Source organism: Gadus morhua, chromosome 19 (genome assembly GCF_902167405.1).
Source record: "Gadus morhua chromosome 19, gadMor3.0, whole genome shotgun sequence".
Classification (NCBI taxonomy): domain Eukaryota; kingdom Metazoa; phylum Chordata; class Actinopteri; order Gadiformes; family Gadidae; genus Gadus; species Gadus morhua.
This window is the reverse complement of record NC_044066.1, coordinates 16,953,881-16,981,292: the sequence shown is the minus strand read 5'-3', so window position 1 is coordinate 16,981,292 and position 27,412 is coordinate 16,953,881. Positions and strand designations below refer to the sequence as shown.

Sequence of the window (27,412 nt, the reverse complement as noted above, 5' to 3'; positions counted from 1 at the left end):
TCTTCCTTAGCTTAACGCGCTTAACAATCACAGAGTGTTAGGGAACAGAGTCTGGTCGGCCAATAAGATAAACAGAAATAACTCTACAAAGTGGAGGTTGATTGGAAAACCAATTTTCATCTGCAAAGGATGCAGTCTGTCCACAAAGGAATACTGTTATAGCTTCTTGCAATGCACCTTTAACCAAAAGGTTCTTAGTCATTTTCTTTGCGTATAACATGAGCTATTATCTTTTAATCTTTAGAAAGATATTTACGCCGTTTATTTCCTCTTCAGCTAGTTATTTTATGATACGTATATTATAAGGATTACTTCACTTATTCGCTTCCATGGGAGAATAAAGAAATCATGCGGCCATTTCTCTCTCATTTCATACGTGAGAATCCAAAGGGTTGACCGTGTGGCAGGGGGCTACACAATGGCTCCATCTTGTCATGCAGCCTCATACCTCTTCCTCGGTGCCTCATGAAGCCTGCAATCCTGTTTGTTGAGCTCAGCAAAAACTCTCCATAGACGTGATTGGAATGAGAGAAGATATAAAGTAGATAACTTATGTGCGCTGAGCCAGGCCCGTCTCCAACACCTGACCCTCTCTCTCCATCACCGTTTTTTGGGACCGGAATGACTAACAGCTTCCTGATAAATGCTCAGGCGTTAAAACACGGCGCTGTAATAGAGTGGTGGGATCCTCCGCGATGGGATTAGGCTTCGGCTCGATTGCCTATTATGCTTTTTTTTACTATGACTCACTCTGAGCTTTTGGCTGACGATACACTTTGAGGCAACGGTGTGAAATCTATCAGGGGAAGGGGGGGGTGAGAGAGAGAGAGAGAGAGAGAGAGAGAGAGAGAGAGAGAGAGAGAGAGAGAGAGAGAGAGAGAGAGAGAGAGAGAGAGAGAGAGAGAGAGAGAGAGAGAGAGAGAGAGAGAGAGAGAGAGAGAGAGAGAGAGAGAGAGAGAGAGAGAGAGAGAGAGAGAGAGAGAGAGAGAGAGAGAGCGAGCTGATTGTACACTGTAACCTAGGGTAATTAGTCACATGAGAAAGACTTTCAAACACAACAATGTCATCCAATGATGCCAAATCATTTCACGGTTCATTTACAAGATGTACATGCCCTATGTTCGATTGGTGTCGCATGATTTCTTTCAGGGTTTTCGGATTAAGGCCTTTAGGGTTGCGTTGTGCTTTTAGGTTTTGCTATCTGTGATGTATATTCTGATAGACTATAGCCTGTATCTATAGTAGCCGATTCATTCTATCTTTGATGCACAGTGTAGAGCTAAGCTGTAGTAGGTTCAAGATCCTGTTAACTGTGATGTAGACAACTACATTTTGGCATTAGGTGCAGTACACATGCTATCTGTAATATACAGCATTGATATCATGTAGCTAATGTACATGCTATCTGGAATGTATAGGAGTATATTTGAACCGTCAAAGACAAAACAAATACATAAAGATAAATCGTATATTTCCCTGGGAGTCAGGTGTTCAGCATTTACCTTGATAAGGCTTCTTTTTGGAAACTTTGAATGACTTATGTTACAAGTAAAGTGATTACAGCTATAATTGTGTTAATTTATTTATTTTACAGTTTATTAATGGGAGCATTCGGACTATTAGGACTGTGTGATTGTGTACGCCTTGGTGCAGGCCTGTGTGTGTGTGTGTGTGTGTGTGTGTGTTTGTGTGTTGTGGTCCATTTGGCAACTGTCTGAGGAAGTCAGCAGAAGGCTTTGCTTCTTGCCCAGAGATGACGGCCAGCATCCAACACACACACACACACACACACACACACACACACACGAATGCACATGCTGAGATGCACGCACGCGCACACACACCCTTGCCCCTTGCTTTGATGCACGTACACACGATGATACACACACACATGCGCCCGGATACAAAAACACACACACACACACACACACACACACACACACACACACACACACACACACACACACACACACACACACACACACACACACACACACACACGTCACCCACACCCACTGAGGGCAGCCCTGCCACCATATAGAGCTGGGTGATTGACCGTCTCCCACTTGCCTCTGGGTATGAGCAGTAATCAAATCCGACAACAGGTCGAAACTTTATTATCAGTCGGTCAATAGCAGGAACGGCCAGGGGGCACGCACAGAGGAAGTCCGAGAGCCGGCGGAGAGGGGAAAGTGAAATGTGAAAGGCAGGGGAAAAAAAACCACACTGAGGACCGAGAGCGCTGAGACTGAGCGTATAGGGCAGAGCTGCTGGAAGCGTTTCACAGGCGGCGCTCAATCTGGATTTACTGCTCGCCCCGACGTGTTTACGGACGTTTTTCGGAAGTCGAGCGTAAACGGAACCACGAGGAGGTGATGCCGCTGAGCTGAGCAGGTCCTTGGAGCGGTTCTCAGGTGGGTGTCGCTGTCCTCCTATTGGCTAGAACTCAAACTATGTATTTGTGCTGAAGGCCAATCTATGCTCCACAAAATGTTTATTAATAAAATATGTTTAGATGCAAGGGGTTTATTGTGGACGGAGGGAACATAGTGAAAGAAATCAAATTCCTTTTTATTCCAGGACTTTTTTCAAGAGTTGGTGGATACATTCAGTACAGTGTGGTGCATTCAGCAATATGTGAGGAATGTGTATTTTTGTGCATTACCTCTTAAATAAAAGAGGATGATGCACTATGATGAACCAATTTAGTTACATTTTCCTTTTATTTTGGTGTATGGCCTGCAGTGGTCTCTACAGGAGTGTTTTCTAAAAAGTTCAATCAATAGTGCTTTAATTATTACTAACTTGACCGTCAACTGAAAAATGAATAAACAACTATATTCTCTGAATTGAGCCCTTTGGACGCAATGGCACAATAGCTATTGCATTATGTATATCCGTCCTCTTCAGAAAAAAATATTTAAATGAAAGCTTCAAAGGGCTAGTGAAAGTATTGATTCATTTTTAATTGGATATATAGAAAGGGGGAATTTCAAAACATCGCTCCCATAAAGTATTTATGTTACTATTTTGGAAACAGTAACAAAAATGGAAACATGATTTACACAGAATTTGCTCAGGAGCAACTTACTTGAATTTAGTATATGAGAACCAGTGTTATATTTTAAACCAGTCTCAAATTAGAGTCTTCTGAACAAGTCTTATGAATAAGATTTGATTAGGATGCAATCATAGACCATCTACTAAACGGAAACATCGATCATTATCCAGATGCTCTCTCTGGCTCAGCATTGTGGTAGATCGTAGCCCTATCTTAGATCAGTACACCACGTGTGTCAGTCCAGGGGTCTCATTTATAACCGTTGCGTACGCACAAAACGGGGCTGAAAGTTGCGTACGTGACTTTTCACGCCAAGGTTGTGATCTATAAAAATCCAACTTGACGGGAAAATGTGCGCAGCCCTAAGCAAACTCTGACCCATGCGTACGCATGGTTTGGAGGAAAAGGAGAATTGGCGACACAGACGGTGTGGTGGTGAACTGAAGTCAGACCGAAGAATTGCAGAGTGAGAAGAACGATTATGTTTTATCATCGCCCTTCATCAATTTAATTTCAACCCGTATCATGCGTTAAATCCTAATCAGAATAATTTAAGTCCACTGCGTTATTTCTCAGTTATAACTCCAGAAATATCTCCTTAGAATAGAAATAAAAATAAATTCTCTATATTTAATCCCGTCACTCCATACTGTCCACTGACGGCGCGACTGCATGGAATAAAGCATCGGTCCAACATGTGTCAATAACATAATATTTTTATGTGACACTGTAAACACATGATCAAATGTCAATTAAATCCCAAGTGTGAAAAACCAATCCACACTCATCACAATCGTTGTCCGTTACTCTTGATGCTTTTCATGACAAATCAGGCATTAAAAAGGGGTTATGTTCAAGAACATTTTACGTGGGTAATTACAAACTGATTATCCAAGGCGTTCTCGTCAGTCTTATTACCGTAACCCTATAAATACAGAGGTGAGCGCCGTGGTAATGCTGCACCATATGGCACTTCTGGCGGACCATGCAGGATTCGGAGGGAGAGGGTATTTAGGGACCATAACGACTTATTGGTAGGCTACATAAAAATATGTAACTCTATGTCAGACCACTTCTTTTTTAATTCTGGGACTGTGCGCTCCGTGCTACTGACAGAGTTCACTGCTACAGCAACATGTTGCCCCTCACTCTGCTTTTTGTTGTTGGCGATTCCAATCCCATGACCGCCGAACAAAACTACCTTTCGGGCCTCCATCTCACCCACAAGTGTCTCCACTTCAACCTCCGTGAAATTTCGCTTTTTTGATTTTCTCAGTACTTCTGCCATTATTTCCAACAAGACATAATACCGGCATCTGAGTCTGTTTTATATGCAGATCGCATTCATGAGGTCATTTGCATTGACCATTTATGGTTAAAAAGGGGCGTGTAGAGGGCGGAACGTGAAGCTGATTCAGCTGCGCACAATTATAGTCAGTATGTGATTTATAAAGCAAAGATTGCGTACAGGTGTGCGTACGCAGTGTTTTATAAATCCGAATATTTTTTGGCGCACGCAAAACTTGGCTTCTGGGCGTACGCACATTTTTAGTAACGATCCCACGCACAGTTTTATAAATGAGACCCCAGGTGGGGACTTAAAGTTACCTTGAATATACTGGACCCTTCTCTCACAGTACCACATATACAAATGTGTTAATAGCAGTGAACTGGTCCTTCTCTGTAACCTGTCCTCACCTTAGACCTGAAGCATCTTAGGAGAGGGAGAGTTTGCGGGTTTACTCGTTTGAGGGGTGGCAGGAGCCCCCAGCTCTCTGTGATACAGGGGTGAGATCTGCTAGAATCTCTGCGGGGGAAACAATGACAACCCCCTTGGACCGGGACGGGGACCTGGAAGGCAGAACTAAAAACAATGGCTTCACCCAGAGATTGTACAAAGTCTCCCACCCCACCTAAAAATGGGACCGCTTCAATTCACAACTCCCATCTGGAGGGGAAGACGACCTGGGAGATGCTGGATGGATTGTACCCTCCCGGGCCTGGCTGGGGAGAAACCCAGCGGACGGGCTGACCAAGGGAACACCTCTTCTGCCCTAGGCCGACTTTACCAATTGCACCCCTGACCCAATTCCTCAGTGGAAATGGATCATTGTATCTGCCCCGCGGCTGTCATGGTGACGGCAGCGCCAATAAAGTTATTATTGAGTGACGCTGCAACCAATCGACACTCCGTCTCCACCACACACACACACACACAACTCTCCTTTATCGTTCCACAGCTTGGCCCGACACATACACATCTGCGTCTGTGTGTCTGTCCGGGCGACAGAGCTGTCCGTCAGAACCCAGTGACCCGGATCAGTCAGGGTGACCCCACCGCTGGTTAGCGGACCCACTGCCATGGGCAAGACCGGGACGAGCACGGTGGAGTCCCACTCCCCGACGGAGCTGAAGCAGGCCGTGCCCTTTGAGGAGCTGGAGCCCGCGGCGCCCCCTGCAGGCGGGGACGCCGAGAAGCAGGAGCCCCCCGACCGGGGCAGCTGGAAGGGGAAGTTTGACTTCCTGTTGTCGTGCGTGGGCTACGCCATCGGCCTGGGGAACGTCTGGCGGTTCCCGTACCTGTGCGGGAAGAACGGTGGAGGTGAGTGGGGGGGGGTGTTTGGGGTTTCTCAATCGGTTGCTTTTCTGAGGGTAGAAAGAAACACACGTTTATTTCTGGTGCTGTGAATAAATTAACTGACAGCTGAGAACATAAGATAACAAAAAGAACACGTTTGGTTTGCTCGAGGGAGAGTATATGATACACATTCATGCAAATGTTTGCCATGCATATATTTATTTCGTCCATCATTTAGCCGCTCACCTTTAATAATTCATATTGAGTGAAAATGAATAAATAGATTCATGACATACATTGCTTTAATCATCACCCGTTCATTAAAGGTTCTGCGTTGTCTCCTCTACCTCCTGGTCATGTGACATTAAAGGTTCTGCGTTGTCTCCTCTACCTCCTGGCCATGTGACATTAAAGGTTCTGTGTTGTCTCCTCTACTTCCTGGTCATGTGACAGGGGCCTTCCTGATCCCGTACTTCCTGACGCTGGTGTTTGCCGGGATCCCGCTGTTCTTCCTGGAGACCGCCCTGGGCCAGTTCACCTCGGTGGGCGGTCTGGGGGTGTGGAGGCTGCTGCCGATGATGAAAGGTGAGTGTGTTCGACCGCAGGGGTTCAACCAGGGGGTCCGAAGCTCCGGAGAAGAACTCCAAACCCAGCGTCCTGAAGCTCCACGACCAGAGGTGACATGGAGTGAAACTATATTTTGGAGATGATTCTGGATTGGGTACCTTAGGGGATATAGGGTACCCTAAGGGATATAGGGTACCCTAGGGGATATACGGTACCCTAAGGGTTATAGGGTACCCTAAGGGATATAGGGTACCCTAAGGGTTACAGGGTACCCTAGAATACATAGGGTACCCTATGTACCCCATGTACCCTAGGGTACCCTATGTACCCCATGTATCCTAGGGTACATGGGGTACCCTAGGATACATGGGGTACATAGGGTACCCTATGTACCCCATGTATGATAGGGTACCCCATGTACCCTATCATACACACACCTATCATGGGGTACTATGTATCCTAGGGTACATGGGGTACATAGGGTACCCTATGTACCCCATGTATCCTAGGGTACCCTATCATACATGGGGTACATAGGGTACCCTATCATACATGGGGTACCCTATCATACATGGGGTACATAGGGTATCCTAAGATACATGGGGTACCCTATCATACATGGGGTACCCTATCATACATGCGGTACATGGGGTACCGTATCATACATGGGGTACCCTATAATACATGGGGTACCCTATCATACATGGGGTACATGGGGTACCCTATCATACATGGGGTACCCTATCATACATGGGGTACCCTATCATACATGGGGTACATGGGGTACCCTATCATACATGGGGTACCCTATCATACATGGGGTACATGGGGTACCCTAGGGTACATAGTGGATTGTAAAGAGCCTCAGTGTGCACGGCCTGTCTCCATGCATCCTTGAGCAAGATGCCCTAACCAGCGGCTGAGTGACTGAGTAGTAACTAGTAACTAGTAACTAGTAACTGAGCAGGTTTGTACCAGGGTGGTACCTTCATTCCGATGAGAGCATACTGCAATCACAAATGGTCTGTCTCAGCAAAAGGTAATTCCTATCGGCAACGGGCGGGGAGAGAAAACATATTAGTAGGTGGAGTGTAGAGAGACGGTGTCACTGCCAGACACAATCATTGAGCTGTGCAGTTATTTTATCAGCATTAGTGGAGCCTTAGTGGGGAGCAAGCGCAAAGAAAAATGATGGGTGTATTGCTCTTCATTCGGGAAGACTTAGTTGGATTTATGATGTGAGAATGGCTGACGAGGTTAAAAGAAGAGTGCACTTTAAATTCCTGATGTCTTCATCCTTTGTCTCTGTCAGGCGTGGGTCTGGCGTCCGTGGTGCTGGCCTTCTGGCTCAACATCTACTACATCGTCATCATAGCCTGGGCCCTCTACTACCTGTTCAACTCCTTCAGAGCGGTCCGTGGCATCCTCAAAAGGCTGCTAAGCTAAACTATAACTGTTGTGTCCCGTATGTATGAATGTGTATGTTTAGCACGTATAGACTATCACATTGGGTTGGCTAAGCACTACATATTTTGTACTTTAAATAACAAGGTGTACATGCATCAACAATATATCCTTCATAACGAACACCAAGACACAAACTTCATGAGACGCCTTTGACTACGATGCCGTTTCAATGCTGTTGGATTAAGTTAATCGTTTTGATGGACAGGTTTGTGTTTGAATGGATTGATGGATGGATTAAAAAGTGGAATACTTTCCTGCACATTTTTAGAAATGCAAGTATACAGTATATACAGCGCCCCAAATGAAAGGACTAAGTACATTGATGTGACACAACGTCATATTTACTCAGCTAGCAGACACTTTTATCCCAAAACGAAAAGTTTCTGCACTCAAGCACAGAGTGAAAGCATGACGCGATCTGTCTCCGTCGCGGCCACGCTGTACATTTCTTTCGGGGGGTCTGGTGTTGAAGGGCCATATTGTGTCTTTTTTTGTGCAGAACTTTGTGAAAAGAATTATGCACCAGGCCTTGAGTTCTTTTGAAAGGCTGTGTTGCATCTGCAAAGCCTGGGTTATGTATAATGAGATGTTTTTATGTATTGCTGGTCTGTCTCCTTCTGAAGCTCCTTCACCCTGACGTCTCCAGAGTCTATTGTCCCTCGCAGCGTCTGATTGTCTGCAGCGTGTCACACTGTGCCAGGCTGACACTCGAAAGGACTTCAGAAAGCTGCCCGTTTCTTCAGAAAATGTGCAAGAAACACATAAGAAATCGAAAAACACTCAAGCTAGAACAAAGATGTGCTGTATGTCTAAATTTAAACGGCAACATCACCCTCGGCTATTTTGTAATATAAGAGAGTAGGCTACTGCTTCATACACGTGTTGTGAACAGTTCATGATCTACAACCTCAACAAAACACGATTCGAACATTGATGTGATTGGTTTGGGCATTTCGTAAATCGTCCAACTTTTCTCAAAGGTTGCCTGGGATCACACCTCGGTTTGTTTACATCACACGTATCACACACGGTACTCTCTGGTGTGTATTGGTATTGTGTGTGTAAGTGTATTCAACGGTTATGTTTGAACATGTGTGTTTTTGTGAGTAGGAACTTCCCTGGCAGAGCTGTGATCATCCTTGGAACACAGAGAAATGTTTCTGCAACTACAGTCTGACAGACACCACCAACCTCACCAGCACAGTCACTGAGTTCTGGGAGTGGGTACCACCATTTACAATCACACAACAACCACAAAGCATGTTTTTGTGTGTGTGGTGGTGTGTTGTTTCAGTTCTGTGTATGCTGTATGTTTCTGTAAAAGGCAAATTGCATGGATTTTGGGTAATGTGTGTGTGCGTTTGGCTTTGTGTGTGTGCGTGTGTGCTAGTGTGTGTGTGTGTGTGTGTGTGTGTGTGTGTGTTGGATAGCACCTAACTATTCTTCAGTTACTGTCAGCGTACCTGCCCTTGATGTCCTCGTTCCGTTGTCGCGGGCAGGTGTGTGTGTGGGCTCTTGTTTGTTCCTGTGTCCTCAGGGAAGCCGACCTTAAACCGAACCTTGTGTGCGTTTGTGTATTCATGTGCAGGTGTCCAGATGTGTATGTGTGTCCGTGTCCTTTTTCGAATGGCATCCTCCTCTCTGCCTCTTGTAACCTTTACTTTGAGTGTGTGTTAGTGTCTGCTCACTCACGTGCAGAGGCGTGTGTGTGTTTGTGTGTGTGTGTTTTTTTTCTGGCATTCTCCTGTGTGTGTAAGCTATGCGTGCGTCAGCTATGTGTTTGTGTGTGTGTATCTTAAAGTGTGTGTGTGTATCTTGAAGTGTGTGTGTAACATGTGTGTGTGTGTGTGTGTCCAGGAGGAACATGCACCAGCTGAGCGGGGGGCTGGAGGAGCCGGGGGAGCTGCGCTGGCCCCTGGTGGGGACGCTGCTGCTGGCCTGGGTCCTCGTCTACTTCTCCATCTGGAAGGGAGTGGAGTGGACGGGCAAGGTCCGACGCACACACACACGCACGCACGCACACACACACACACACACACACACACACACACACACACACACACACACACACACACACACGCGCGCGCACAGACACACGCACACACACACAACCCTAACCCAGCCTGTCTCTCTCTTCTCCTGTCTCTCTCTCAGTCAGCCTGTCTCTCTCTTCTCCACCTGTCTCTCTCTCAGTCAGCCTGTCTCTCTCTTCTCCACCTGTCTCTCTCTCAGTCAGCCTGTCTCTCTCTTCTCCACCTGTCTCTCTCTCAGTCAGCCTGTCTCTCTCTTCTCCACCTGTCTCTCTCTCAGTCAGCCTGTCTCTCTCTTCTCCACCTGTCTCTCTCTCAGTCAGCCTGTCTCTCTCTTCTCCACCTGTCTCTCTCTCAGTCAGCCTGTCTCTCTCTTCTCCACCTGTCTCTCTCTCAGTCAGCCTGTCTCTCTCTTCTCCACCTGTCTCTCTCTCAGTCAGCCTGTCTCTCTCTTCTCCACCTGTCTCTCTCTCAGTCAGCCTGTCTCTCTCTTCTCCACCTGTCTCTCTCTCAGTCAGCCTGTCTCTCTCTTCTCCACCTGTCTCTCTCTCAGTCAGCCTGTCTCTCTCTTCTCCACCTGTCTCTCTCTCAGTCAGCCTGTCTCTCTCTTCTCCACCTGTCTCTCTCTCAGTCAGCCTGTCTCTCTCTTCTCCACCTGTCTCTCTCTCAGTCAGCCTGTCTCTCTCTTCTCCACCTGTCTCTCTCTCAGTCAGCCTGTCTCTCTATTCTCCACCTGTCTCTCTCTCAGTCAGCCTGTCTCTCTCTTCTCCACCTGTCTCTCTCTCAGTCAGCCTTTCTCTCTGTTCTCCACCTGTCTCTCTCTCAGTCAGCCTGTCTCTCTCTTCTCCTGTCTCTCTCTCAGTCAGCCTGTCTCTCTGTTCTCCACCTGTCTCTCTCTCAGTCAGCCTGTCTCTCTCTTCTCCTGTCTCTCTCTGTCAGCCTGTCTCTCTCTCTCCTCCTGTCCTTCTCTCAGTGCCACGCTGACGTTCCTTCTCTTCAGCTGCCTGTTCTCTGCGTGTTGTTCTCCTTCTGGGCTCCTTTGTGTTCCTCACCTGGATTCCTGTCAATTCTCGGGGGACTTTTTGGATCTTCACCTTTTTATCTTCTGCCCTATCATGTCCTCACCTGCTCAGTCTCAGTGTTTTTATATCACCTTTATTAAGAAAAGTGCAATTTGGTAAGAAGAAAGTAAGAAGGTAAACAAAACTCATATCAGAGGCAGGGAAAGATGACTAAATCCAGGATTTTGGGCTACAATACAAAACGTTCAAAAAGAGAACAAAGTAATTAAATCACTGCTCAAGGGTTTTTACATAAATCCTGTTTTATTCTGCATATAATGCATTAGTATAGATATGAGCTGAGAACATTTTATAATAATAACCCCCAAAAAGTAAAATGCATTTAAAATGTGTGGAGGCGAAAAGTACTGATAAAGAAGTAATAGATGGACAATTAAATGCAGCATCATTCTGCTAGAAGACTGCAAGCCATGTTTAGAAACTTGCCATGAGTTATTTTTTACCAACGACAGACACACTGCGTCTAGCACGAGAGGTTGTGTTGTTGTTGTGTTTGTTGTTGTTGCTGTCTCCTGGCCCCTGACTCAGGGCGATAAGGCACATGAAGGCGACGTCTGTCTCTGTCTCTGTCTCTGTCTCTCTCTCTCTCTCTCTCTCTCTCTCTCTCTCTCTCTCTCTCTCTCTCTCTCTCTCTCTCTCTCTCTCTCTCCCCCCCTCCCTCTCTCTCTCTCACTCTCGCTCTCTCACACACACACACACACACTCCTGCACTCAGGCCGGCAGGCAAGAATGCACACACACACACACAGACATTCGCCACGTCATTAAATCCTTGACACGAGAATAAAAATCTAAATACTTATTCTTAATCAATTTGTAAAAGTGAAAACGCCCACAGACTGATCCATAGTGGATTCATCGTGTGTGTGTGTGTGTGTGTGTGTGTGTGTGTTAGGTGGTGTACTTCTCGGCCACCTACCCCTACGTCATGCTGGTCATCTTGTTCTTCCGTGGCGTCACTCTGCCCGGCGCCATCGACGGGATCCGCTTCTACATCACACCGGACTTCAGTAAGCTGGCCAAGTCTGAGGTACACACACACACACACACACACACACACACACACTGACACACACACACACACACACGCACACACACACACACACACACACACACACACACACACTGCCATACACATGCACATATTGTGCTTTAGGTTTGGCTGAGTGACCTTTGACCCCTGTGCTTTAGGTGTGGCTGGGTGACCTTTGACCCCTGTGCTTTCGGTGTGGCTGGATGACCTTTGACCTCTGTGCTTTCGGTGTGGCTGGGTGACCTTTGACCCCTGTGCTTTAGGTGTGGCTGGGTGACCTTTGACCCCTGTGCTTTAGGTGTGGCTGGATGACCTTTGACCCCTGTGCTTTCGGTGTGGCTGGGTGACCTTTGACCCCTGTGCTTTAGGTGTGGCTGGATGACCTTTGACCCCTGTGCTTTAGGTGTGGCCGGGTGACCTTTGACCCCTGTGCTTTAGGTGTGGCCGGATGACCTTTGACCCCTGTGCTTTAGGTGTGGCCGGGTGACCTTTGACCCCTGTGCTTTAGGTGTGGCTGGATGCTGCCACCCAGATCTTCTTCTCGTACGGCCTGGGGCTGGGCTCGCTGATCGCCCTGGGGAGCTACAACACGTACCACAACGACGTGTACAAGTAGGGCACCCCTCAGTCTTCACTCTGTTGCTCTGCTGGATGGGGTTTAAAGCTCCCAGGACTGCCACCAGGTGTGGTGCGATTAGCCGTCACATAAGGGGCCGATTTCCAAAAAGGCTTGTGACGGCTAATCGCACCACACCTGGTGGCAGTCCTGGGAGCTTTAATGGGGTCCTATCTGTATGCTTACACTCTGTATATTGTTCAATGATCAGACCCAGAGATATGGCTCTGACTCTCTCACTGCCAGCTAGCCGATGGTTTCTCTCGGCACAGAGAGTTTACTTCCATGCAACTAAGACCAGCTCAAACGTGATTGGTCAACACTACTTGGACTAAAACTTAAACCATAGCTCTTCAATACCAACATCACCTCCCGTTGCCGACAGATTCTGCAGTCAGATATCTGTTCAAAGAGATTAGGGTTTGGGTTACTTGGGTTAATTATCTCGGAATTCTGAGATAACGTTTTCGTTAATTAATTAACTAACTTCATTAATGAAGTTTCAATGGCAAAAGGTTTCTTTAAATTAACAAGATACCTCAATATCCCAAGTGAGGCTCTCATTCACTTAAGAGCCAGTGAGCCCCCTGATTCAGATAGCTTTGCACTCGAAGAGATTTAAAATAATGTGTAGTCTGCCGAGAGTTTTAGAAGAGATCTCCAATTTACCAAACCCTGAATATATAAATCTGTTAACACTTATTTATCTAAACATTTTGCATTAGACCACTGGTTAGTGCAATCAATATTGTTTACCTGACCAACATGTTTGACACTACGCTTCATTGAACCCATATAATAAATACACACGGACAGAAGTGGGAGGGTCTACTCCACAGGACTTCCTGGTTGTGTGTGTCACTCTCTCGGGTTCGGCCAATAGGAGTCCAGCCACAACATGATTGGCTCATGTGACGCTGTGTCCCCCCCCCCCCAGGGACTCCCTGATCGTCTGCTGCATCAACTCGTTCACCAGCATGTTCGCAGGCCTGGTCATCTTCTCCATCGTGGGCTTCATGTCCCACATCACCAAGAAGCCCGTCCACGAGCTGGCAGCCTCAGGTACCCCCCCAGCGCCCCCTCGATAACACGGGACCATACACTGTAGCCCCCTCGATAACACGGGACCCTACACTGTAGCCCCCCAGCGCCCCCTCGATAACACGGGACCCTACACTGTAGCCCCCCAGCGCCCCCTCGATAACACGGGACCATACACTGTAGCCCCCCAGCGCCCCCTCGATAACACGGGACCCTACACTGTAGCCCCCCCCAGCGCCCCCTCGATAACACGGGACCCTACACTGTAGCCCCCCCCAGCACCCCCTCGATAACACGGGACCCTACACTGTAGCCCCCCCCAGCACCCCCTCGATAACACGGGACCCTACACTGTAGACCCCCCCAGCGCCCCCTCGATAACACGGGACCCTACACTGTAGCCCCCTCGATAACACGGGACCCTACACTGTAGACCCCCAGCGCCCCCTCGATAACACGGGACCATACACTGTAGCCCCCTCGATAACACGGGACCCTACACTGTAGCCCCCCCCAGCGCCCCCTCAATAACACGGGACCCTACACTGTAGCCCCCCCCAGCGCCCCCTCAATAACACGGGACCATACACTGTACCCCCCAGCGCCCCCTCGATAACACGGGACCCTACACTGTAGCCCCCTCGATAACACGGGACCCTACACTGTAGCTGTTTCAAGACTGAACTGCACTGATGTATTGGTTTATGTGTGTGTGTGTGTTTGTATATGAGTGTATATTAACCGTTGTGTTTCTGTGTGTTTTTTTGTGTGTGTATCATTACCTTTGTATGCACGTGTGGGTGTGTCTTCTTGCTTGAGTTTATCTGTATTATCTTGTGGTTGAGTGTGTGTGTGTGTGTATATTTACCTGTGTGTCTGTTTGTGTGTATATTTACCTGTGTGTGTGTTCGTGAATGTGTGTGTATATGGACCTGTGTGTGTGTATATATTAACCTGTGTGTCTACTTCCCTGTGTGTGTGTGTGTGTTTGTGTATACTTCACTCTGTATCTGTGTGTGTGTGTGTGTATCTGTGTGTGTGTTTGTGTGTGTATACTTCGCTCTGCGTGTGTGTGTGTGTGTGTGTGTGTGTGTGTGTGTGTGTGTGTGTGTGTGACCCCAGGTCCCGGCCTGGCCTTCCTGGCGTACCCCCAGGCCGTCACCCAGCTGCCCATGTCCTCCCTCTGGGCCATCCTCTTCTTCTCCATGCTGATGATGCTGGGCCTGGACAGCCAGGTACACACACACACACACACACACACACAGCGAAGTATACACACACACACACACACACACACAGAGCAAAGTATACACACACACACACACACACACACACAGCGAAGTATACACACACACACAGAGCAAAGTATACACACACACACACACCCACAGTGAAGTATACACACACACACACACACACACATACACACACAGAGCAAAGTATACACACACACACAGGTAAATACACACACATACAAGCACGCACGCACACATACAGGGAAGTATACACACACACACACAGGTTAATATACGCACAGAGACACACACACGCACGCACACACACACACACAAACGCACACACACGTATGCACACACACACACACACTCACATAAATATAAACAAACACACAGTCACACACTCATAAACAAATATTCACATGGTTGAAAAATGGCATAGTCATAATATATTAATTGTTTCCTTTGGTATAAATCTGCTATTCAAAGCGTGCATGTCACATGTATAAACTCAAAAACACTGAAACACATGTAGTCAGTGATACTCTCTCCTACTCCTGTGAAGCTGACTCACAGCGCCGTCACCGTCTCCCTTGGCGACCCAACCCCCCAGCTGCCCCCATGGCTCCACCTGTCCTGTAGCTGGGCTCCATATGGGTCACCGTGCCCTGGTGTTCATGTTGTGCTCCTGTTCCAGTTCTGCACCGTGGAGGGCTTCATCACAGCCCTCATGGACGAGTACCCCATGGTACTGAGGAAGAGGAAGAAGCTCTTCATCCTCATCGTCTGTTTCATCTCCTTCCTCATCGGCTTCTCCAACATCACACAAGTAACTATGGGTCACCCCGCAGCTGCTTTGTAGTGTGTGTGTGTGTGTGTGTGTTTATGTCTGTTTATGTCTGTTTGTGTGTGTGTGTGTTTCCGAGAGAGGGAGAACAGTACTGTATAGTAAAGTTGTTTCATTTTCATGCTTTAACCCTCTGTATCGTTATAGTGTAGATGTACAGGTGTGTTGTTATAGTGTAGATGTACAGGTGTATTGTTATAGTGTAGATGTACAGGTGTATTGTTATAGTGTAGATGTACAGGTGTATTGTTATAGTGTAGGTGTACAGGTGTATTGTTATAGTGTAGGTGTACAGGTGTATTGTTATAGTGTAGATGTACAGGTGTATTGTTATAGTGTAGATGTACAGGTGTATTGTTATAGTGTAGGTGTACAGGTGTATTGTTATAGTGTAGATGTACAGGTGTACTGTTATAGTGTAGATGTACAGGTGTATTGTTATAGTGTAGATGTACAGGTGTACTGTTATAGTGTAGATGTACAGGTGTATTGTTATAGTGTAGGTGTACAGGTGTATTGTTATAGTGTAGATGTACAGGTGTATTGTTATAGTGTAGGTGTACAGGTGTATTGTTATAGTGTAGGTGTACAGGTGTATTGTTATAGTGTAGATGTACAGGTGTATTGTTATAGTGTAGTTGTACAGGTGTATTGTTATAGTAGATGTACAGGTGTATTGTTATAGTGTAGGTGTACAGGTGTATGTTATAGTGTAGATGTACAGGTGTATTGTTATAGTGTAGATGTACAGGTGTATTGTTATAGTGTAGGTGTACAGGTGTATTGTTATAGTGTAGGTGTACAGGTGTGTTGTCATAGTGTAGGTGTACAGGTGTGTTGTTATAGTGTAGATGTACAGGTGTATTGTTATAGTGTAGGTGTACAGGTGTACTGTTATAGTGTAGATGTACAGGTGTATTGTTATAGTGTAGGTGTACAGGTGTATTGTTATAGTGTAGATGTACAGGTGTATTGTTATAGTGTAGGTGTACAGGTGTATTGTTATAGTGTAGATGTACAGGTGTGTTGTTATAGTGTAGATGTACAGGAGTACTGTTATAGTGTAGATGTACAGGTGTGTTGTTATAGTGTAGATGTACAGGTGTATTGTTATAGTGTAGATGTACAGGTGTATTGTTATAGTGTAGGTGTACAGGTGTACTGTTATAGTGTAGATGTACAGGTGTGTTGTTATAGTAGATATACAGGTGTATTGTTATAGTGTACATGTACAGGTGTATTGTTATAGTGTAGATGTACAGGTGTATTGTTATAGTGTATGTGTACAGGTGTGTTGTTATAGTGTAGGTGTATTGTTATAGTGTAGGTGTACAGGTGCATTGTTATAGTGTAGGTGTACAGGTGTATTGTTATAGTGTAGATGTACAGGTGTACTGTTATAGTGTAGATGTACAGGTGTGTTGTTATACAGGTGTATTGTTATAGTGTAGATGTACAGGTGTATTGTTATAGTGTAGGTGTACTGTTATAGTGTAGATGAACAGGTGTATTGTTATAGTGTAGGTGTACAGGTGTATTGTTATAGTGTAGATGTACAGGTGTATTGTTATAGTGTAGGTGTACAGGTGTATTGTTATAGTGTAGGTGTACAGGTGTATTGTTATAGTGTAGATGTACAGGTGTATTGTTATAGTGTAGATGTACAGGTGTATTGTTATAGTGTAGGTGTACAGGTGTATTGTTATAGTGTAGATGTACAGGTGTACTGTTATAGTGTAGATGTACAGGTGTATTGTTATAGTGTAGATGTACAGGTGTATTGTTATAGTGTAGGTGTACAGGTGTATTGTTATAGTGTAGGTGTACAGGTGTATTGTTATAGTGTAGATGTACAGGTGTACTGTTATAGTGTAGATGTACAGGTGTACTGTTATAGTGTAGATGTACAGGTGTATACAGGTGTTATAGTGTGCGGTGTATTGTCAGTCTATGGCTCAGTTCAGGGAAACAGTTCGATCAACTCTCTCCACATCTTGACCTTTGCCTCGTATCCTTCTGCTTTTATTGTAACGTGCATCATAGTTCATTTTATTTTGGAAAAAGTATTCGGAATGGAAAAAAAACGTGTTAATTTTCCATTAAAGCCCTTTTGGAGAGAGAGAGAGAGAGGGAGAGAGAGAGAGAGAGAGAGAGAGAGAGAGAGAGAGAGAGGGAGAGGGAGAGGGAGAGGGAGAGAATAGACTATACTATACACTTCTAGGATTAACAAAGAGAAGTATAATGGGAAAGTGTGTATTTGTGTGCGTGCGTGCATGCGTGTGTGTGTCCGTGTGCGTGCGTGTGTGCCTGCGTGCGTGCACTGTGTGATCAACATGTGCTCTGCTCCATGAAGACGATGGAACTGAAAACACATTGAAGACAGTACCGTGTAACTAAGCAGCAACCAGAAAATCGACTTAAACACCCACCCACACACACACACACACTATACTACACAAACAAGCACACTGTAGTACACACACACACGTTAACAAATTGCTCACTTTACAAAATATGGTGTTGATAATTTGTCATACATATTGAACTATAAATACTGATAATGGCGGGGGATGGGGTGTGAATACGGAGGCTGCTGACAGCCCAGCAATGTGTTGTGTGGTTGTGTTGTGTGGTTGTGTTGTGTGGTTGTGTTGTTGTTCCAGGGCGGCCTGTATGTGTTCAAGCTGTTCGACTACTACTCCGCCAGCGGCATGTGTCTCCTGTACCTCGTGTTCTTCGAGACCATCTCCATCTCCTGGTTCTACGGTAAAGCCCCTTCTCCCCTCTCTCTCTCTCTCTCTCTCACTCTCTCTCTCTCTCTCTCTCTCTCTCTCTCTCTCTCTCTCTCTCTCTCTCTCTGTCTCTCTGTGTCTCTCTCTCTCTCTCTCTCTCTCTCTCTCTCTCTCTCTCTCTCTCTCTCTCTCTCTCTCTCTCTCTCTCTCTCTCTCAGCCTTATTTTCCCTTTTTCTTTCTCTCTCTCTCTCTCTCCATTGCTCTCGCTCTTTATCTCACTTTCCGTCTCTCTCTCTCTGTCTCTCTCTCTCCCTTTCCGTCTCTCTTTCCCTCTCTACGTTCCCTCTCTACGTTCCCTCTCTACGTTCCCTCTCTACGTTTCCTCTCTACGTTCCCTCTCTACGTTCCCTCTCTACGTTCCCGCTCTACGTTCCCTCTCTATGTTCCCTCTCCTTTCCATCGTGATCCACGGCTCAAACGGTGTTCAGGGTTGAAACTATGTCGAGAAAAATCACAATTCAATTTATTCTTTCCTTCTGTCCTCGCCACAGGGGCGGAACGGTTCTACAAGGACATCGAGGACATGATTGGCTATCGGCCGAATGGCTGGTGGAAGCTCTGCTGGAAGTACTTCACCCCCATGATCTGCCTGGTAGGCCTGCAGGCTGATCAATAACCAATCTCTCCACATGCAGTCGCGTCCGGAATCGCTGGTTCACTGCCCTATTGGGGGCCAGTTTGTGTTCCAATGGGCTCATTAGTGCCCCACTGTTACGGCCCACCTCTAGTTGGCCCTACAGGGGCCAACAACAAACCACCCATGGACCCAAATATTATTTTTTTTGTGAGTCTCAATGTCTACCTCAAATGCAGTTATAGGAATATGGGACAGTTGCTTCATTTTGTTTATATGCTACAGGCCGAAAGAGTAAATTAATATGAAACTTACTTGCTCCTTTTAAGTATAACATTGCTTGGGGAGTCCAATTCCTCCACTGAAAAGGGTGGAAAGTGCTTACAACTCTCTGCTAGTTAGCGATCTATCTCCTCTATACATGTAGTTGTGGTGCGCGAATGCTGCTGAGGAAGGTAGCTGGTTTGATTGATTCGCTGAATTGTCCAATCATGTGGTTATAACAAAAGAGAAAAGTGATACCGTTGGCCTGGGGTGCACACTGGTGCGACCCGAGGGCGAATGTTCCAATGGTATCAATCTGCAGCCCCGGAGAACAACACCCTGGCGTGACAGAACACCCAGGCGGGACGGAAGTACTGTGGCTGGACGGAAGTTACCTCCGTTTATTTTTTTTATGGAAAAATAAATTATTTATCGCTTGAATTAACATAACATAGAAATAAAAAAATATTTCGACACGTTAGTAACCATTTTTAGAGCTTAAAGGGGTAGTTCGGAATTTTGGACATAGGGCCTGATTCCGAAGTGAGCATTGGTATTCTATATCACTGGAGACAGTTTTCAACACATTTCATTCAGTCCTTCTAGTTGCAGAGTTCGCTCGTGCTAGGCTAGCGCAAGTCAACGGGAAATGCTAGCCTGCTATTAAAAACAGTCTTACCCACTCCACAGTACACCCGAGGTAAATCAATTATAACGATAGACTATACATCTAAATGTCTGTTTATAGAATAATTTTAGAAATAAAACCAACCTTGCATTGCATTGCATTTTGAGGGAATTGCGGGGTCTCAGCAGCAGTGTTTATATTCCTGTACGTAGGCTACGGCAGCGGCGGACTGATACCTAGGTTACCTGCCGCTGTCATTGCTACAAACGCAGAGTACAGTGAACGAAGGAATTCTGCAAGAGTATTAAATTAACAAGATATGGCCACGTTTGGAGGAGTTAGCGATGCATCTGCTTTTGAAGACGATTATGAGGATCCAACGAACCGTACATGTACGAGCCGGTGTTTTGATGTCAAAGCCAGCAGCAAGAAGCCACAGTTGAGTCCTTTCTGGATCTCGCACTGGAAATTGGTGGAAACTTTGTGGTGCCCATCTGTACCGTTTATTTCTACAATTTCTAAAAGCACACTGAACCATCATGTTGCCTAGTCGTTCAATTGCGCTTCTGTCCCACGCTTCTCTGTTTACGTTCTTCTGTCGTGATTCGGTTACAAACCTAACCAGCGCATAGTAGAATTCCGCTTCTGCTGAGAAAGTAGTCCCTCGATGATTCATGCGATGCATGGTTAGTTTTATTTCTAACATTATTCTATCAACACAGACATTTAAATCTATAGTCTGGCGTTATAATTGATTTACCTCGGGTGTACTGTGGAGTGGGTAAGACTGTTTTTAATAGCAGGCTAGCATTTCCCGTTGACTTGCGCTAGCCTAGCACGAGCGAACTCTGCAACTAGAAGGACTGAATGAAATGTGTTGAAAACTGTCTCCAGTGATATAGAATACCAATGCTCCCTTCGGAATCAGGCCCTATGTCCAAAATTCCGAACTACCCCTTTAAAGGTTTAACGTTATTTAGACAAATACCTCAGGATTTTTTCCTCGCCTAGATGATAGATCTAGATATCTAATTCACACAGTCTAGAAATAAGAAGTATCCATTAAGGTACTTGTTCCATCAGGGGTCTTAAAACCTGGGTCTAAGCGGTGAACAGAATCTAGGCTCAGCAAGAAAGGATGAGCAAATTCTTAATCCCTGTGAGTTGGGACTCGAACCTGCGTCTGAGTTTTGATGATTTGACGATTTTGTTGATGGTGGTTAGACTTGACTTTACAACCTTCATGATATAAAAAAAAACATTAGAGATCATTAGTTGGACTTGAACCCTGGTCTCAGGAGTGTCCGCCAACTGCTCTCTCCACATCCCCATGGAGGTTGGGATCATTCTGTGGTCGAAGGCTATATCAATCAGTTCAATAGAAATATCATTACAGACTTTATAGACTTATTAGACTTACTAGACTTACCCTTTAGTTAATTAACATACTTTAAACAGGAATTGAACCCTGGTCTCCAGAGTGCTATCCAACAGTGCTCTCCACTGCACCACTGTTCAAATCCTGCTGATGTTTGTTTCAAGTAAGATAGAGCAAGGATGCTATAACTCTGCAAATCCAAAATAGATGCGGCTGTCGAAAGCAAATGCTAACCCGGGGAATTCCCCTTCTTGGCGCACAATGATGAATTTGGGATTAAACAAATCGTCTCAATCTGGGTAAACAGGCACATTTTCATATACCTCTGTGCATCCCTTTAAATTCCTTTGAAGGTCTAGGAAGGCCTATATTTTATCTCCAGCCATTTTATATCAAGTGTCACATGTGTAGCGCTGTGAATGAAATACCGCAGACAATCTAGATCATATATATAAAACAATGACAGAAATCCTATTTTAACTGGGCTTTCATTATAAACATCACATCGCCCAGAAACGGTAGCAAAATCAAAGTGGAAAAACATCTTTGATATCACAGGGAAATATATGTTTCTACTTCAATGCATATCTTGTTCATAGATTTGTGGTTTGAGGGATTATCCTAGGTGTCATCCAACTATATCGAATTCGCAATTGACTCCGACTGATCTCTTCGGTTTTACAGTAGGCAACAGAAATCTAAAATAAGATTGATCTCATTCGTAACAAATGTACTCTTTCATGTCCTGTTTCATCTGCTGTTGAAGACTTCCATCATTGGTTCGACCCGTGATTAAATTCATCAGACTTATCCGTTTCACCGGTTCGTCAGGGCCCATGAGATTGGTCTCGATAACGTTGCGTCCTTTCCTCTGTTTCTACGGTTGTTGAATTCGGCGGAACGGCTTTACATCTGAATAGTAATATGAGGAAAGAAGGTCAGGTTATGCAATGGACTACAAAACAGACTACAGAGGCAAAAGTACAAGAAAGCAAGACATCGGCGATCACAACTGACTCAAAAACACACCTTCTCAGCACTATAACAACGTGTGTGAATGTTGTCACCAATTACATTTTTCCATCACAGTATGCTTGGTACCTTGCCATGGAGGCACCGTTTGACTTCAATGTATGGTAGAAATTAACCTTACATTTTATGTTAAACTATGATTATTATTAGGCCTACATATCATATAGATACTTTAATAGTGGAAAATAGCTGATCACCTTTCCCCTAGATGTTAGGTGTCATGTGGCGCCAGTGAGTGGGTCCAGTCTATTCCCATCTGATGTACTCTCTGAAGACAATGCTGACATTCACACATGTGCATCATCTCTGTTTGTATAGAGATAATATATGTTCAAAAGGCACAGTTGTGACATAGAAAACGTGAGAATATGCTGACATCCACACAGTATGACCCAAAAAAAACATGCTATGCACATCAATATTTGATGAAAGTCCAACTTTGTGTTGTGTAATGATTGGGGATATAAGGAGCAGGACGAGAGTCATTCTGGAGTGTATCTGCAAACTCACTCGGTTTGTTGTCTCTCGTTTGCGGGTGACAATAAACTCTCCATCTATACTGGACCTGGACTCTCCATCTATACTGGACCTGGACTCTCCATCTATACTGGACCTGGACTCTCCATCTATACTGGACCTGGACTCTCCATCTATACTGGACCTGGACTCTCCATCTATACTGGACCTGGACTCTCCATCTATACTGGACCTGGACTCTCCATCTATACTGGACCTGGACTCTCCATCTATACTGGACCTGGACTCTCCATCTATACTGGACCTGGACTCTCCATCTAAACTGGACCTGGACTCTCCATCTATACTGGACCTGGACTCTCCATCTATACTGGACCTGGACTCTCCATCTATACTGGACCCGGACTCTCCATCTATACTGGACCTGGACTCTCCATCTATAATGGACCCGGACTCTCCATCTATACTGGACCTGGACTCTCCGATTCCTCTTGCATATAGCTAGTTGAAGTGAATTAGATAAGTCGTTAATAGAAATCTACGACAACTGTTGTAAGTAGGCATTACATTAAATGAAAAAAGAGCTGACGATTGAAAAGTTATGTTTAAAATAAGAATTTGATTTTTGACATATGTAAGGTTACAACATCGAAAGATTCTTGGAATATCCCCTTACTTTAGAATGAACAGAACATGCCTGTCCTCAGAAAATGGTGGTGCACAGTACTGCTTGAGAACTTCCACCTGGATGGGTATGTTTTTGTTTATTTCAAATATGAATACATTCACCAGAGTTCCTGGTTCAGGGGACATGAACCAGGAACTCTGGTGACCACAACCAAGAGCAATCGACAATCAAGGCATTGAGGCTGAATTGGTCGGCCGGCCCCCGTCTCTCTGGGATCAGAACCCCCCCCCCACTGACTCAGACACGAGTCGTGAGCTTGGTGTCGTTTCTTCTGTTGACTTTAAATCTGCCGTCGTGACGTCTCCTGACAGCCGAGCTGCGACGGCAGTGGCTTTAAGGAGGAGTGAGTGATTCACGCTCTCTAAACGGGCTCCTCTGTCCCGCGTTAAAACCCTGTTCATCACACAGTCTGTCACTTCGTTTGGGGGGGGGCTTATGACTTGGTTATGCTTTATGGGCTGGAGGAGTTTAATATCCAAAGATGCGGTAATATATCAAAAGGTTACAGAGAAGGGCTGGCTTAGTGGAGCGAGTTTATCACGATGCCTTCGTGTTCAGGATGCTTGAAGGTGATCGTGGAACAGGAGTTATGTGGCGCGTATATATTATAATATTCTCAGCCCATCAGATGAATTGTTGATTATGAGTATCGTTACAAACATTTTAAAAGCTACTTTATATGCTGCTACCTTTTCCTCGGCTGGTCTTCCTTCCATTGGCGAAAAACCCACCATTTCATATGCATATATATATATATATATATACATTAGCATTACGATACATTGTTACATTCGCAATTGTACAATTGTATTTACAAGGTCATTTAGAATTGTAAATGTAACAATGCGGATCAAACTAAGTGGTACAATCTGATATCACGCAGTGATGGAACGGTACTGCTACAAAACAACGCCCCCCTTGGGGACGGCGCAGGTTAGGACCCTGAAAGGTTGATCTGAACGCTCGCTAAATCTCACAACGGGAACATTCTTACAGGGCGTGTTCACCTCCAGTGAGCCGGGTCGGTTCCGGTTAACTCTGCGGTGGTTCTGTGGTTCCTACAGGGCGTGTTCACCTCCAGTGAGCCGGGTCGGTTCCGGTTAACTCTGCGGTGGTTCTGTGGTTCCTACAGGGCGTGTTCACCTCCAGTGAGCCGGGTCGGTTCCTGTTAACTCTGCGGTGGTTCTGTGGTTCCTACAGGGCGTGTTCACCTCCAGTGAGCCGGGTCGGTTCCGGTTAACTCTGCGGTGGTTCTGTGGTTCCTACAGGGCGTGTTCACCTCCAGTGAGCCGGGTCGGTTCCTGTTAACTCTGCGGTGGTTCTGTGGTTCCTACAGGGCGTGTTCACCTTCAGTGCCATAGAGATGACCCCCCTGACGCTGGGGAAGTACGTGTACCCCATGTGGGGTCAGGTGATCGGCTGGTTCATGGCCATGTCCTCCATGGTGCTGGTTCCGGGATACTTCTTCTACATGCTCTTCACCACCAAGGGAGGCCTGAAGCAGGTACACACCCCTGAGCGTCTGAGCGGGGGAGAGGGAGGAGGGGAGGAGGGAGGGAGGAGAGAGGAGAGGAGGGGGAGAGGAGAGAGGGGAGGAGGGAGAGAGGAGGGGTGGAGGGAGATAGGAGAGGAGTGGGGTGGAGGGAGAGAGGAGAGGAGGGGTGGAGGGGAGAGGAAAGGAGGGGTGGAGGGAGAGAGGAGAGAGGGGGAAGCAGAGGAGAGAGGAGAGGAGAGGGAGGAGATGGGGGAGGAGAGGAAGGGGGAAGAGGAGGAGGAGAAAAGGGAGGAGAGGATGGGTGGAGGAAAGATGGGGTAAGAAGACGGGAAGAGTAGAGAAGGTGAGGAAGGGGGAGCAGAGGAGGTGGATAGAAGGAGATTTATCTGCCAGCTTCAAGCATTTTTGTATCTTCAATACATGCCAAGAATTCTGAGATACTGCATGTCAACAGTGACATAATCCAACGTGTAACCTTTTCTACCATGTTGTTGTTAAACCATGTATCCAAAAGTAACCTTTGAGATGTTGTGAATCATGTTTTCCCTTTCCGCCTTTAGCAGAGACGGTTAGTCATCTTGACCTTGTAGGTCCTTATGCAATCCCCATCGGTAGAGGCTTAAATGGTTGCATTCACACAAATACATTATCTTTGAGTAAGGGAGCGGGCTACTCTCTTACCCAGAGCTCCTAACAAGAGGCTGGGCAGCATCAGAGTGTACTCTCACAACTGGAGTAGCTACCAAAGAGTTCTGCATGACCTAGCATAAAAAAAAAAAGAGGAACCGAAGCCACAAAGGCATCAGAAGGAAAACAAGGTTAGTAAATGTTAAAATTCACGAGAGGGAAAGTGGGTTTGTGCGAGTCCCCTCTGCATTCATCCCTCGTCCTCCAGAATAAAGTGGGGCTGAGAGTCCTGTCTTCAGTCAGAAACACAATATTTACCTGTCGGTGTGTGTCTCTCTTTTGGTCTCTTCTCTGGGGGAACAGCGCTGGCAGAAGATGACCACCGCCCGGAGGGCTGACACGCCGTCGGGGCATGAAGACCTGACCCATACGGGCGGGGGGGTGGGGGAAGCTCCTGTCTAGACAGACCCAGACAGAACCGGACAGAACCAGTCAGGGCCTGCCAAACCCTCACACACCCCCTCTTCCCTACCTTGTCCTCAGGCCCACTGCTGGACTCCATGTTGTTGGTTTTCCTGTTCTTTTCATTTATTGGGAGAGGGGTCCGGTTATGTAACAGCTTTATTCTGTTCTAGCGGGGGAGTTGGCATGTTTTTGAAGAAGCGAGAAGGGTAAAAAGAAACAAGAATTGAGACTTATTTTAAGAAACGACGACTACTTTGCGATGGCTTGACATATGCAAATCAGTTGTAGCATTAGGGTTTGAGCTGAATACTTTAAGTCAAATTAGGGTAATAATGAGTAAATATCAACATAACATTATTTAATGAGGATGATTAAATACAAAAAATTAGAGAAATATTTTGGGATTATGTGAAATTGGTCTGATAGTTATTTGTTCACCGTTACCGAGTAACAAATATCTATCAACTATAACTAATGAATACCAGGTTAATATTCATAGGATGATTTGGCGTTAGTCTTTCTGGCAAAGTCTCTCAGGAAAGCATTTGTCCTTTTACTTTGGCGTTTGCAATTCAAAATGCCCTTAATGAGTAAGACTTCACCAATGTTCATTATGTCAAAGTAGCATTTCCCACAGTGAAATGTGTAGGAATGTATGTCTGTACATCATTCATTTGGAAACATACAGTATGTAGAGGAAAGATCACATAATAAATGTCATTACATTAAACGTGTATATGGCTGTGTTTTCCAATTCAGTCAAACCTCTTGTGCCCTTCCTCAAGGAATCCACAAGGGACAACTTTATAAGAACGCCTTTTTAATTATACTTTTAAGTGGGACTAAGTACACATTATAATACCGGTATATGTTTAAGAATGGACGACACAATGTTACGTAACGCAACTGTAAACACTATTAAAACATGTAAGGGATTACAGCAGGAATCCTGTAGATGTGTTTCTGAAATGTTGTGAATCAAGGGGAAAGTTTTAATTCTTCTATGAAGCGCTGTACAGTCTGTTTACAGTACACCAAGTGTTTGTGAATGACTGCATTGAAGTGTCCCACCTTATGAATTCATACGTAGATATAACTTTGTTCAAAATAGTGATGCGCTGTACATATAATTGTGTTTAAATGATGGAAGTATTCTTTATTATTAAATTAAACTTTTTGGAATGAAATTAAGAAACAGGATTAAAATATGATGCTGGAAGGGAATTTGGCAAGGTATATGAAAGGTATTTAACTTCAATAAAGCAGATAAATAAAAACAAAACAATGTTTTGCTTGTAGGCCTGATTTTGTCCATTTCACATTATGCTAATTCTGACAAGCTTTGAAATAATGTTGGCCTCATAATATAAGCATGTTTCTTGTTAGTGTGTGGAAAATCAAGGTGCAATCAGTGGGTAAGACGTCATTGACATG

The 27,412-nt window shown here is 45.4% G+C and overlaps 1 protein-coding gene across 1 annotated transcript; it reads left to right on the top strand.

Moving 5' to 3' along the window:
• The first annotated feature begins 2,036 nt into the window (after positions 1-2,036).
• On the top strand, positions 2,037-27,259 carry slc6a1l (solute carrier family 6 member 1, like). The gene is made up of 15 exons (XM_030342393.1): positions 2,037-2,414; positions 5,302-5,663; positions 6,093-6,224; positions 7,519-7,619; positions 8,784-8,893; positions 9,531-9,663; positions 11,681-11,815; positions 12,327-12,430; positions 13,372-13,496; positions 14,598-14,710; positions 15,408-15,539; positions 18,221-18,323; positions 18,842-18,942; positions 24,728-24,895; positions 25,877-27,259. Exons 2-15 carry the CDS (start codon positions 5,423-5,425, stop codon positions 25,973-25,975), a joined length of 1,797 nt encoding a protein of 598 aa, XP_030198253.1. The 5' UTR covers positions 2,037-2,414; positions 5,302-5,422; the 3' UTR covers positions 25,976-27,259.
• Positions 27,260-27,412: the final 153 nt, after the last annotated feature.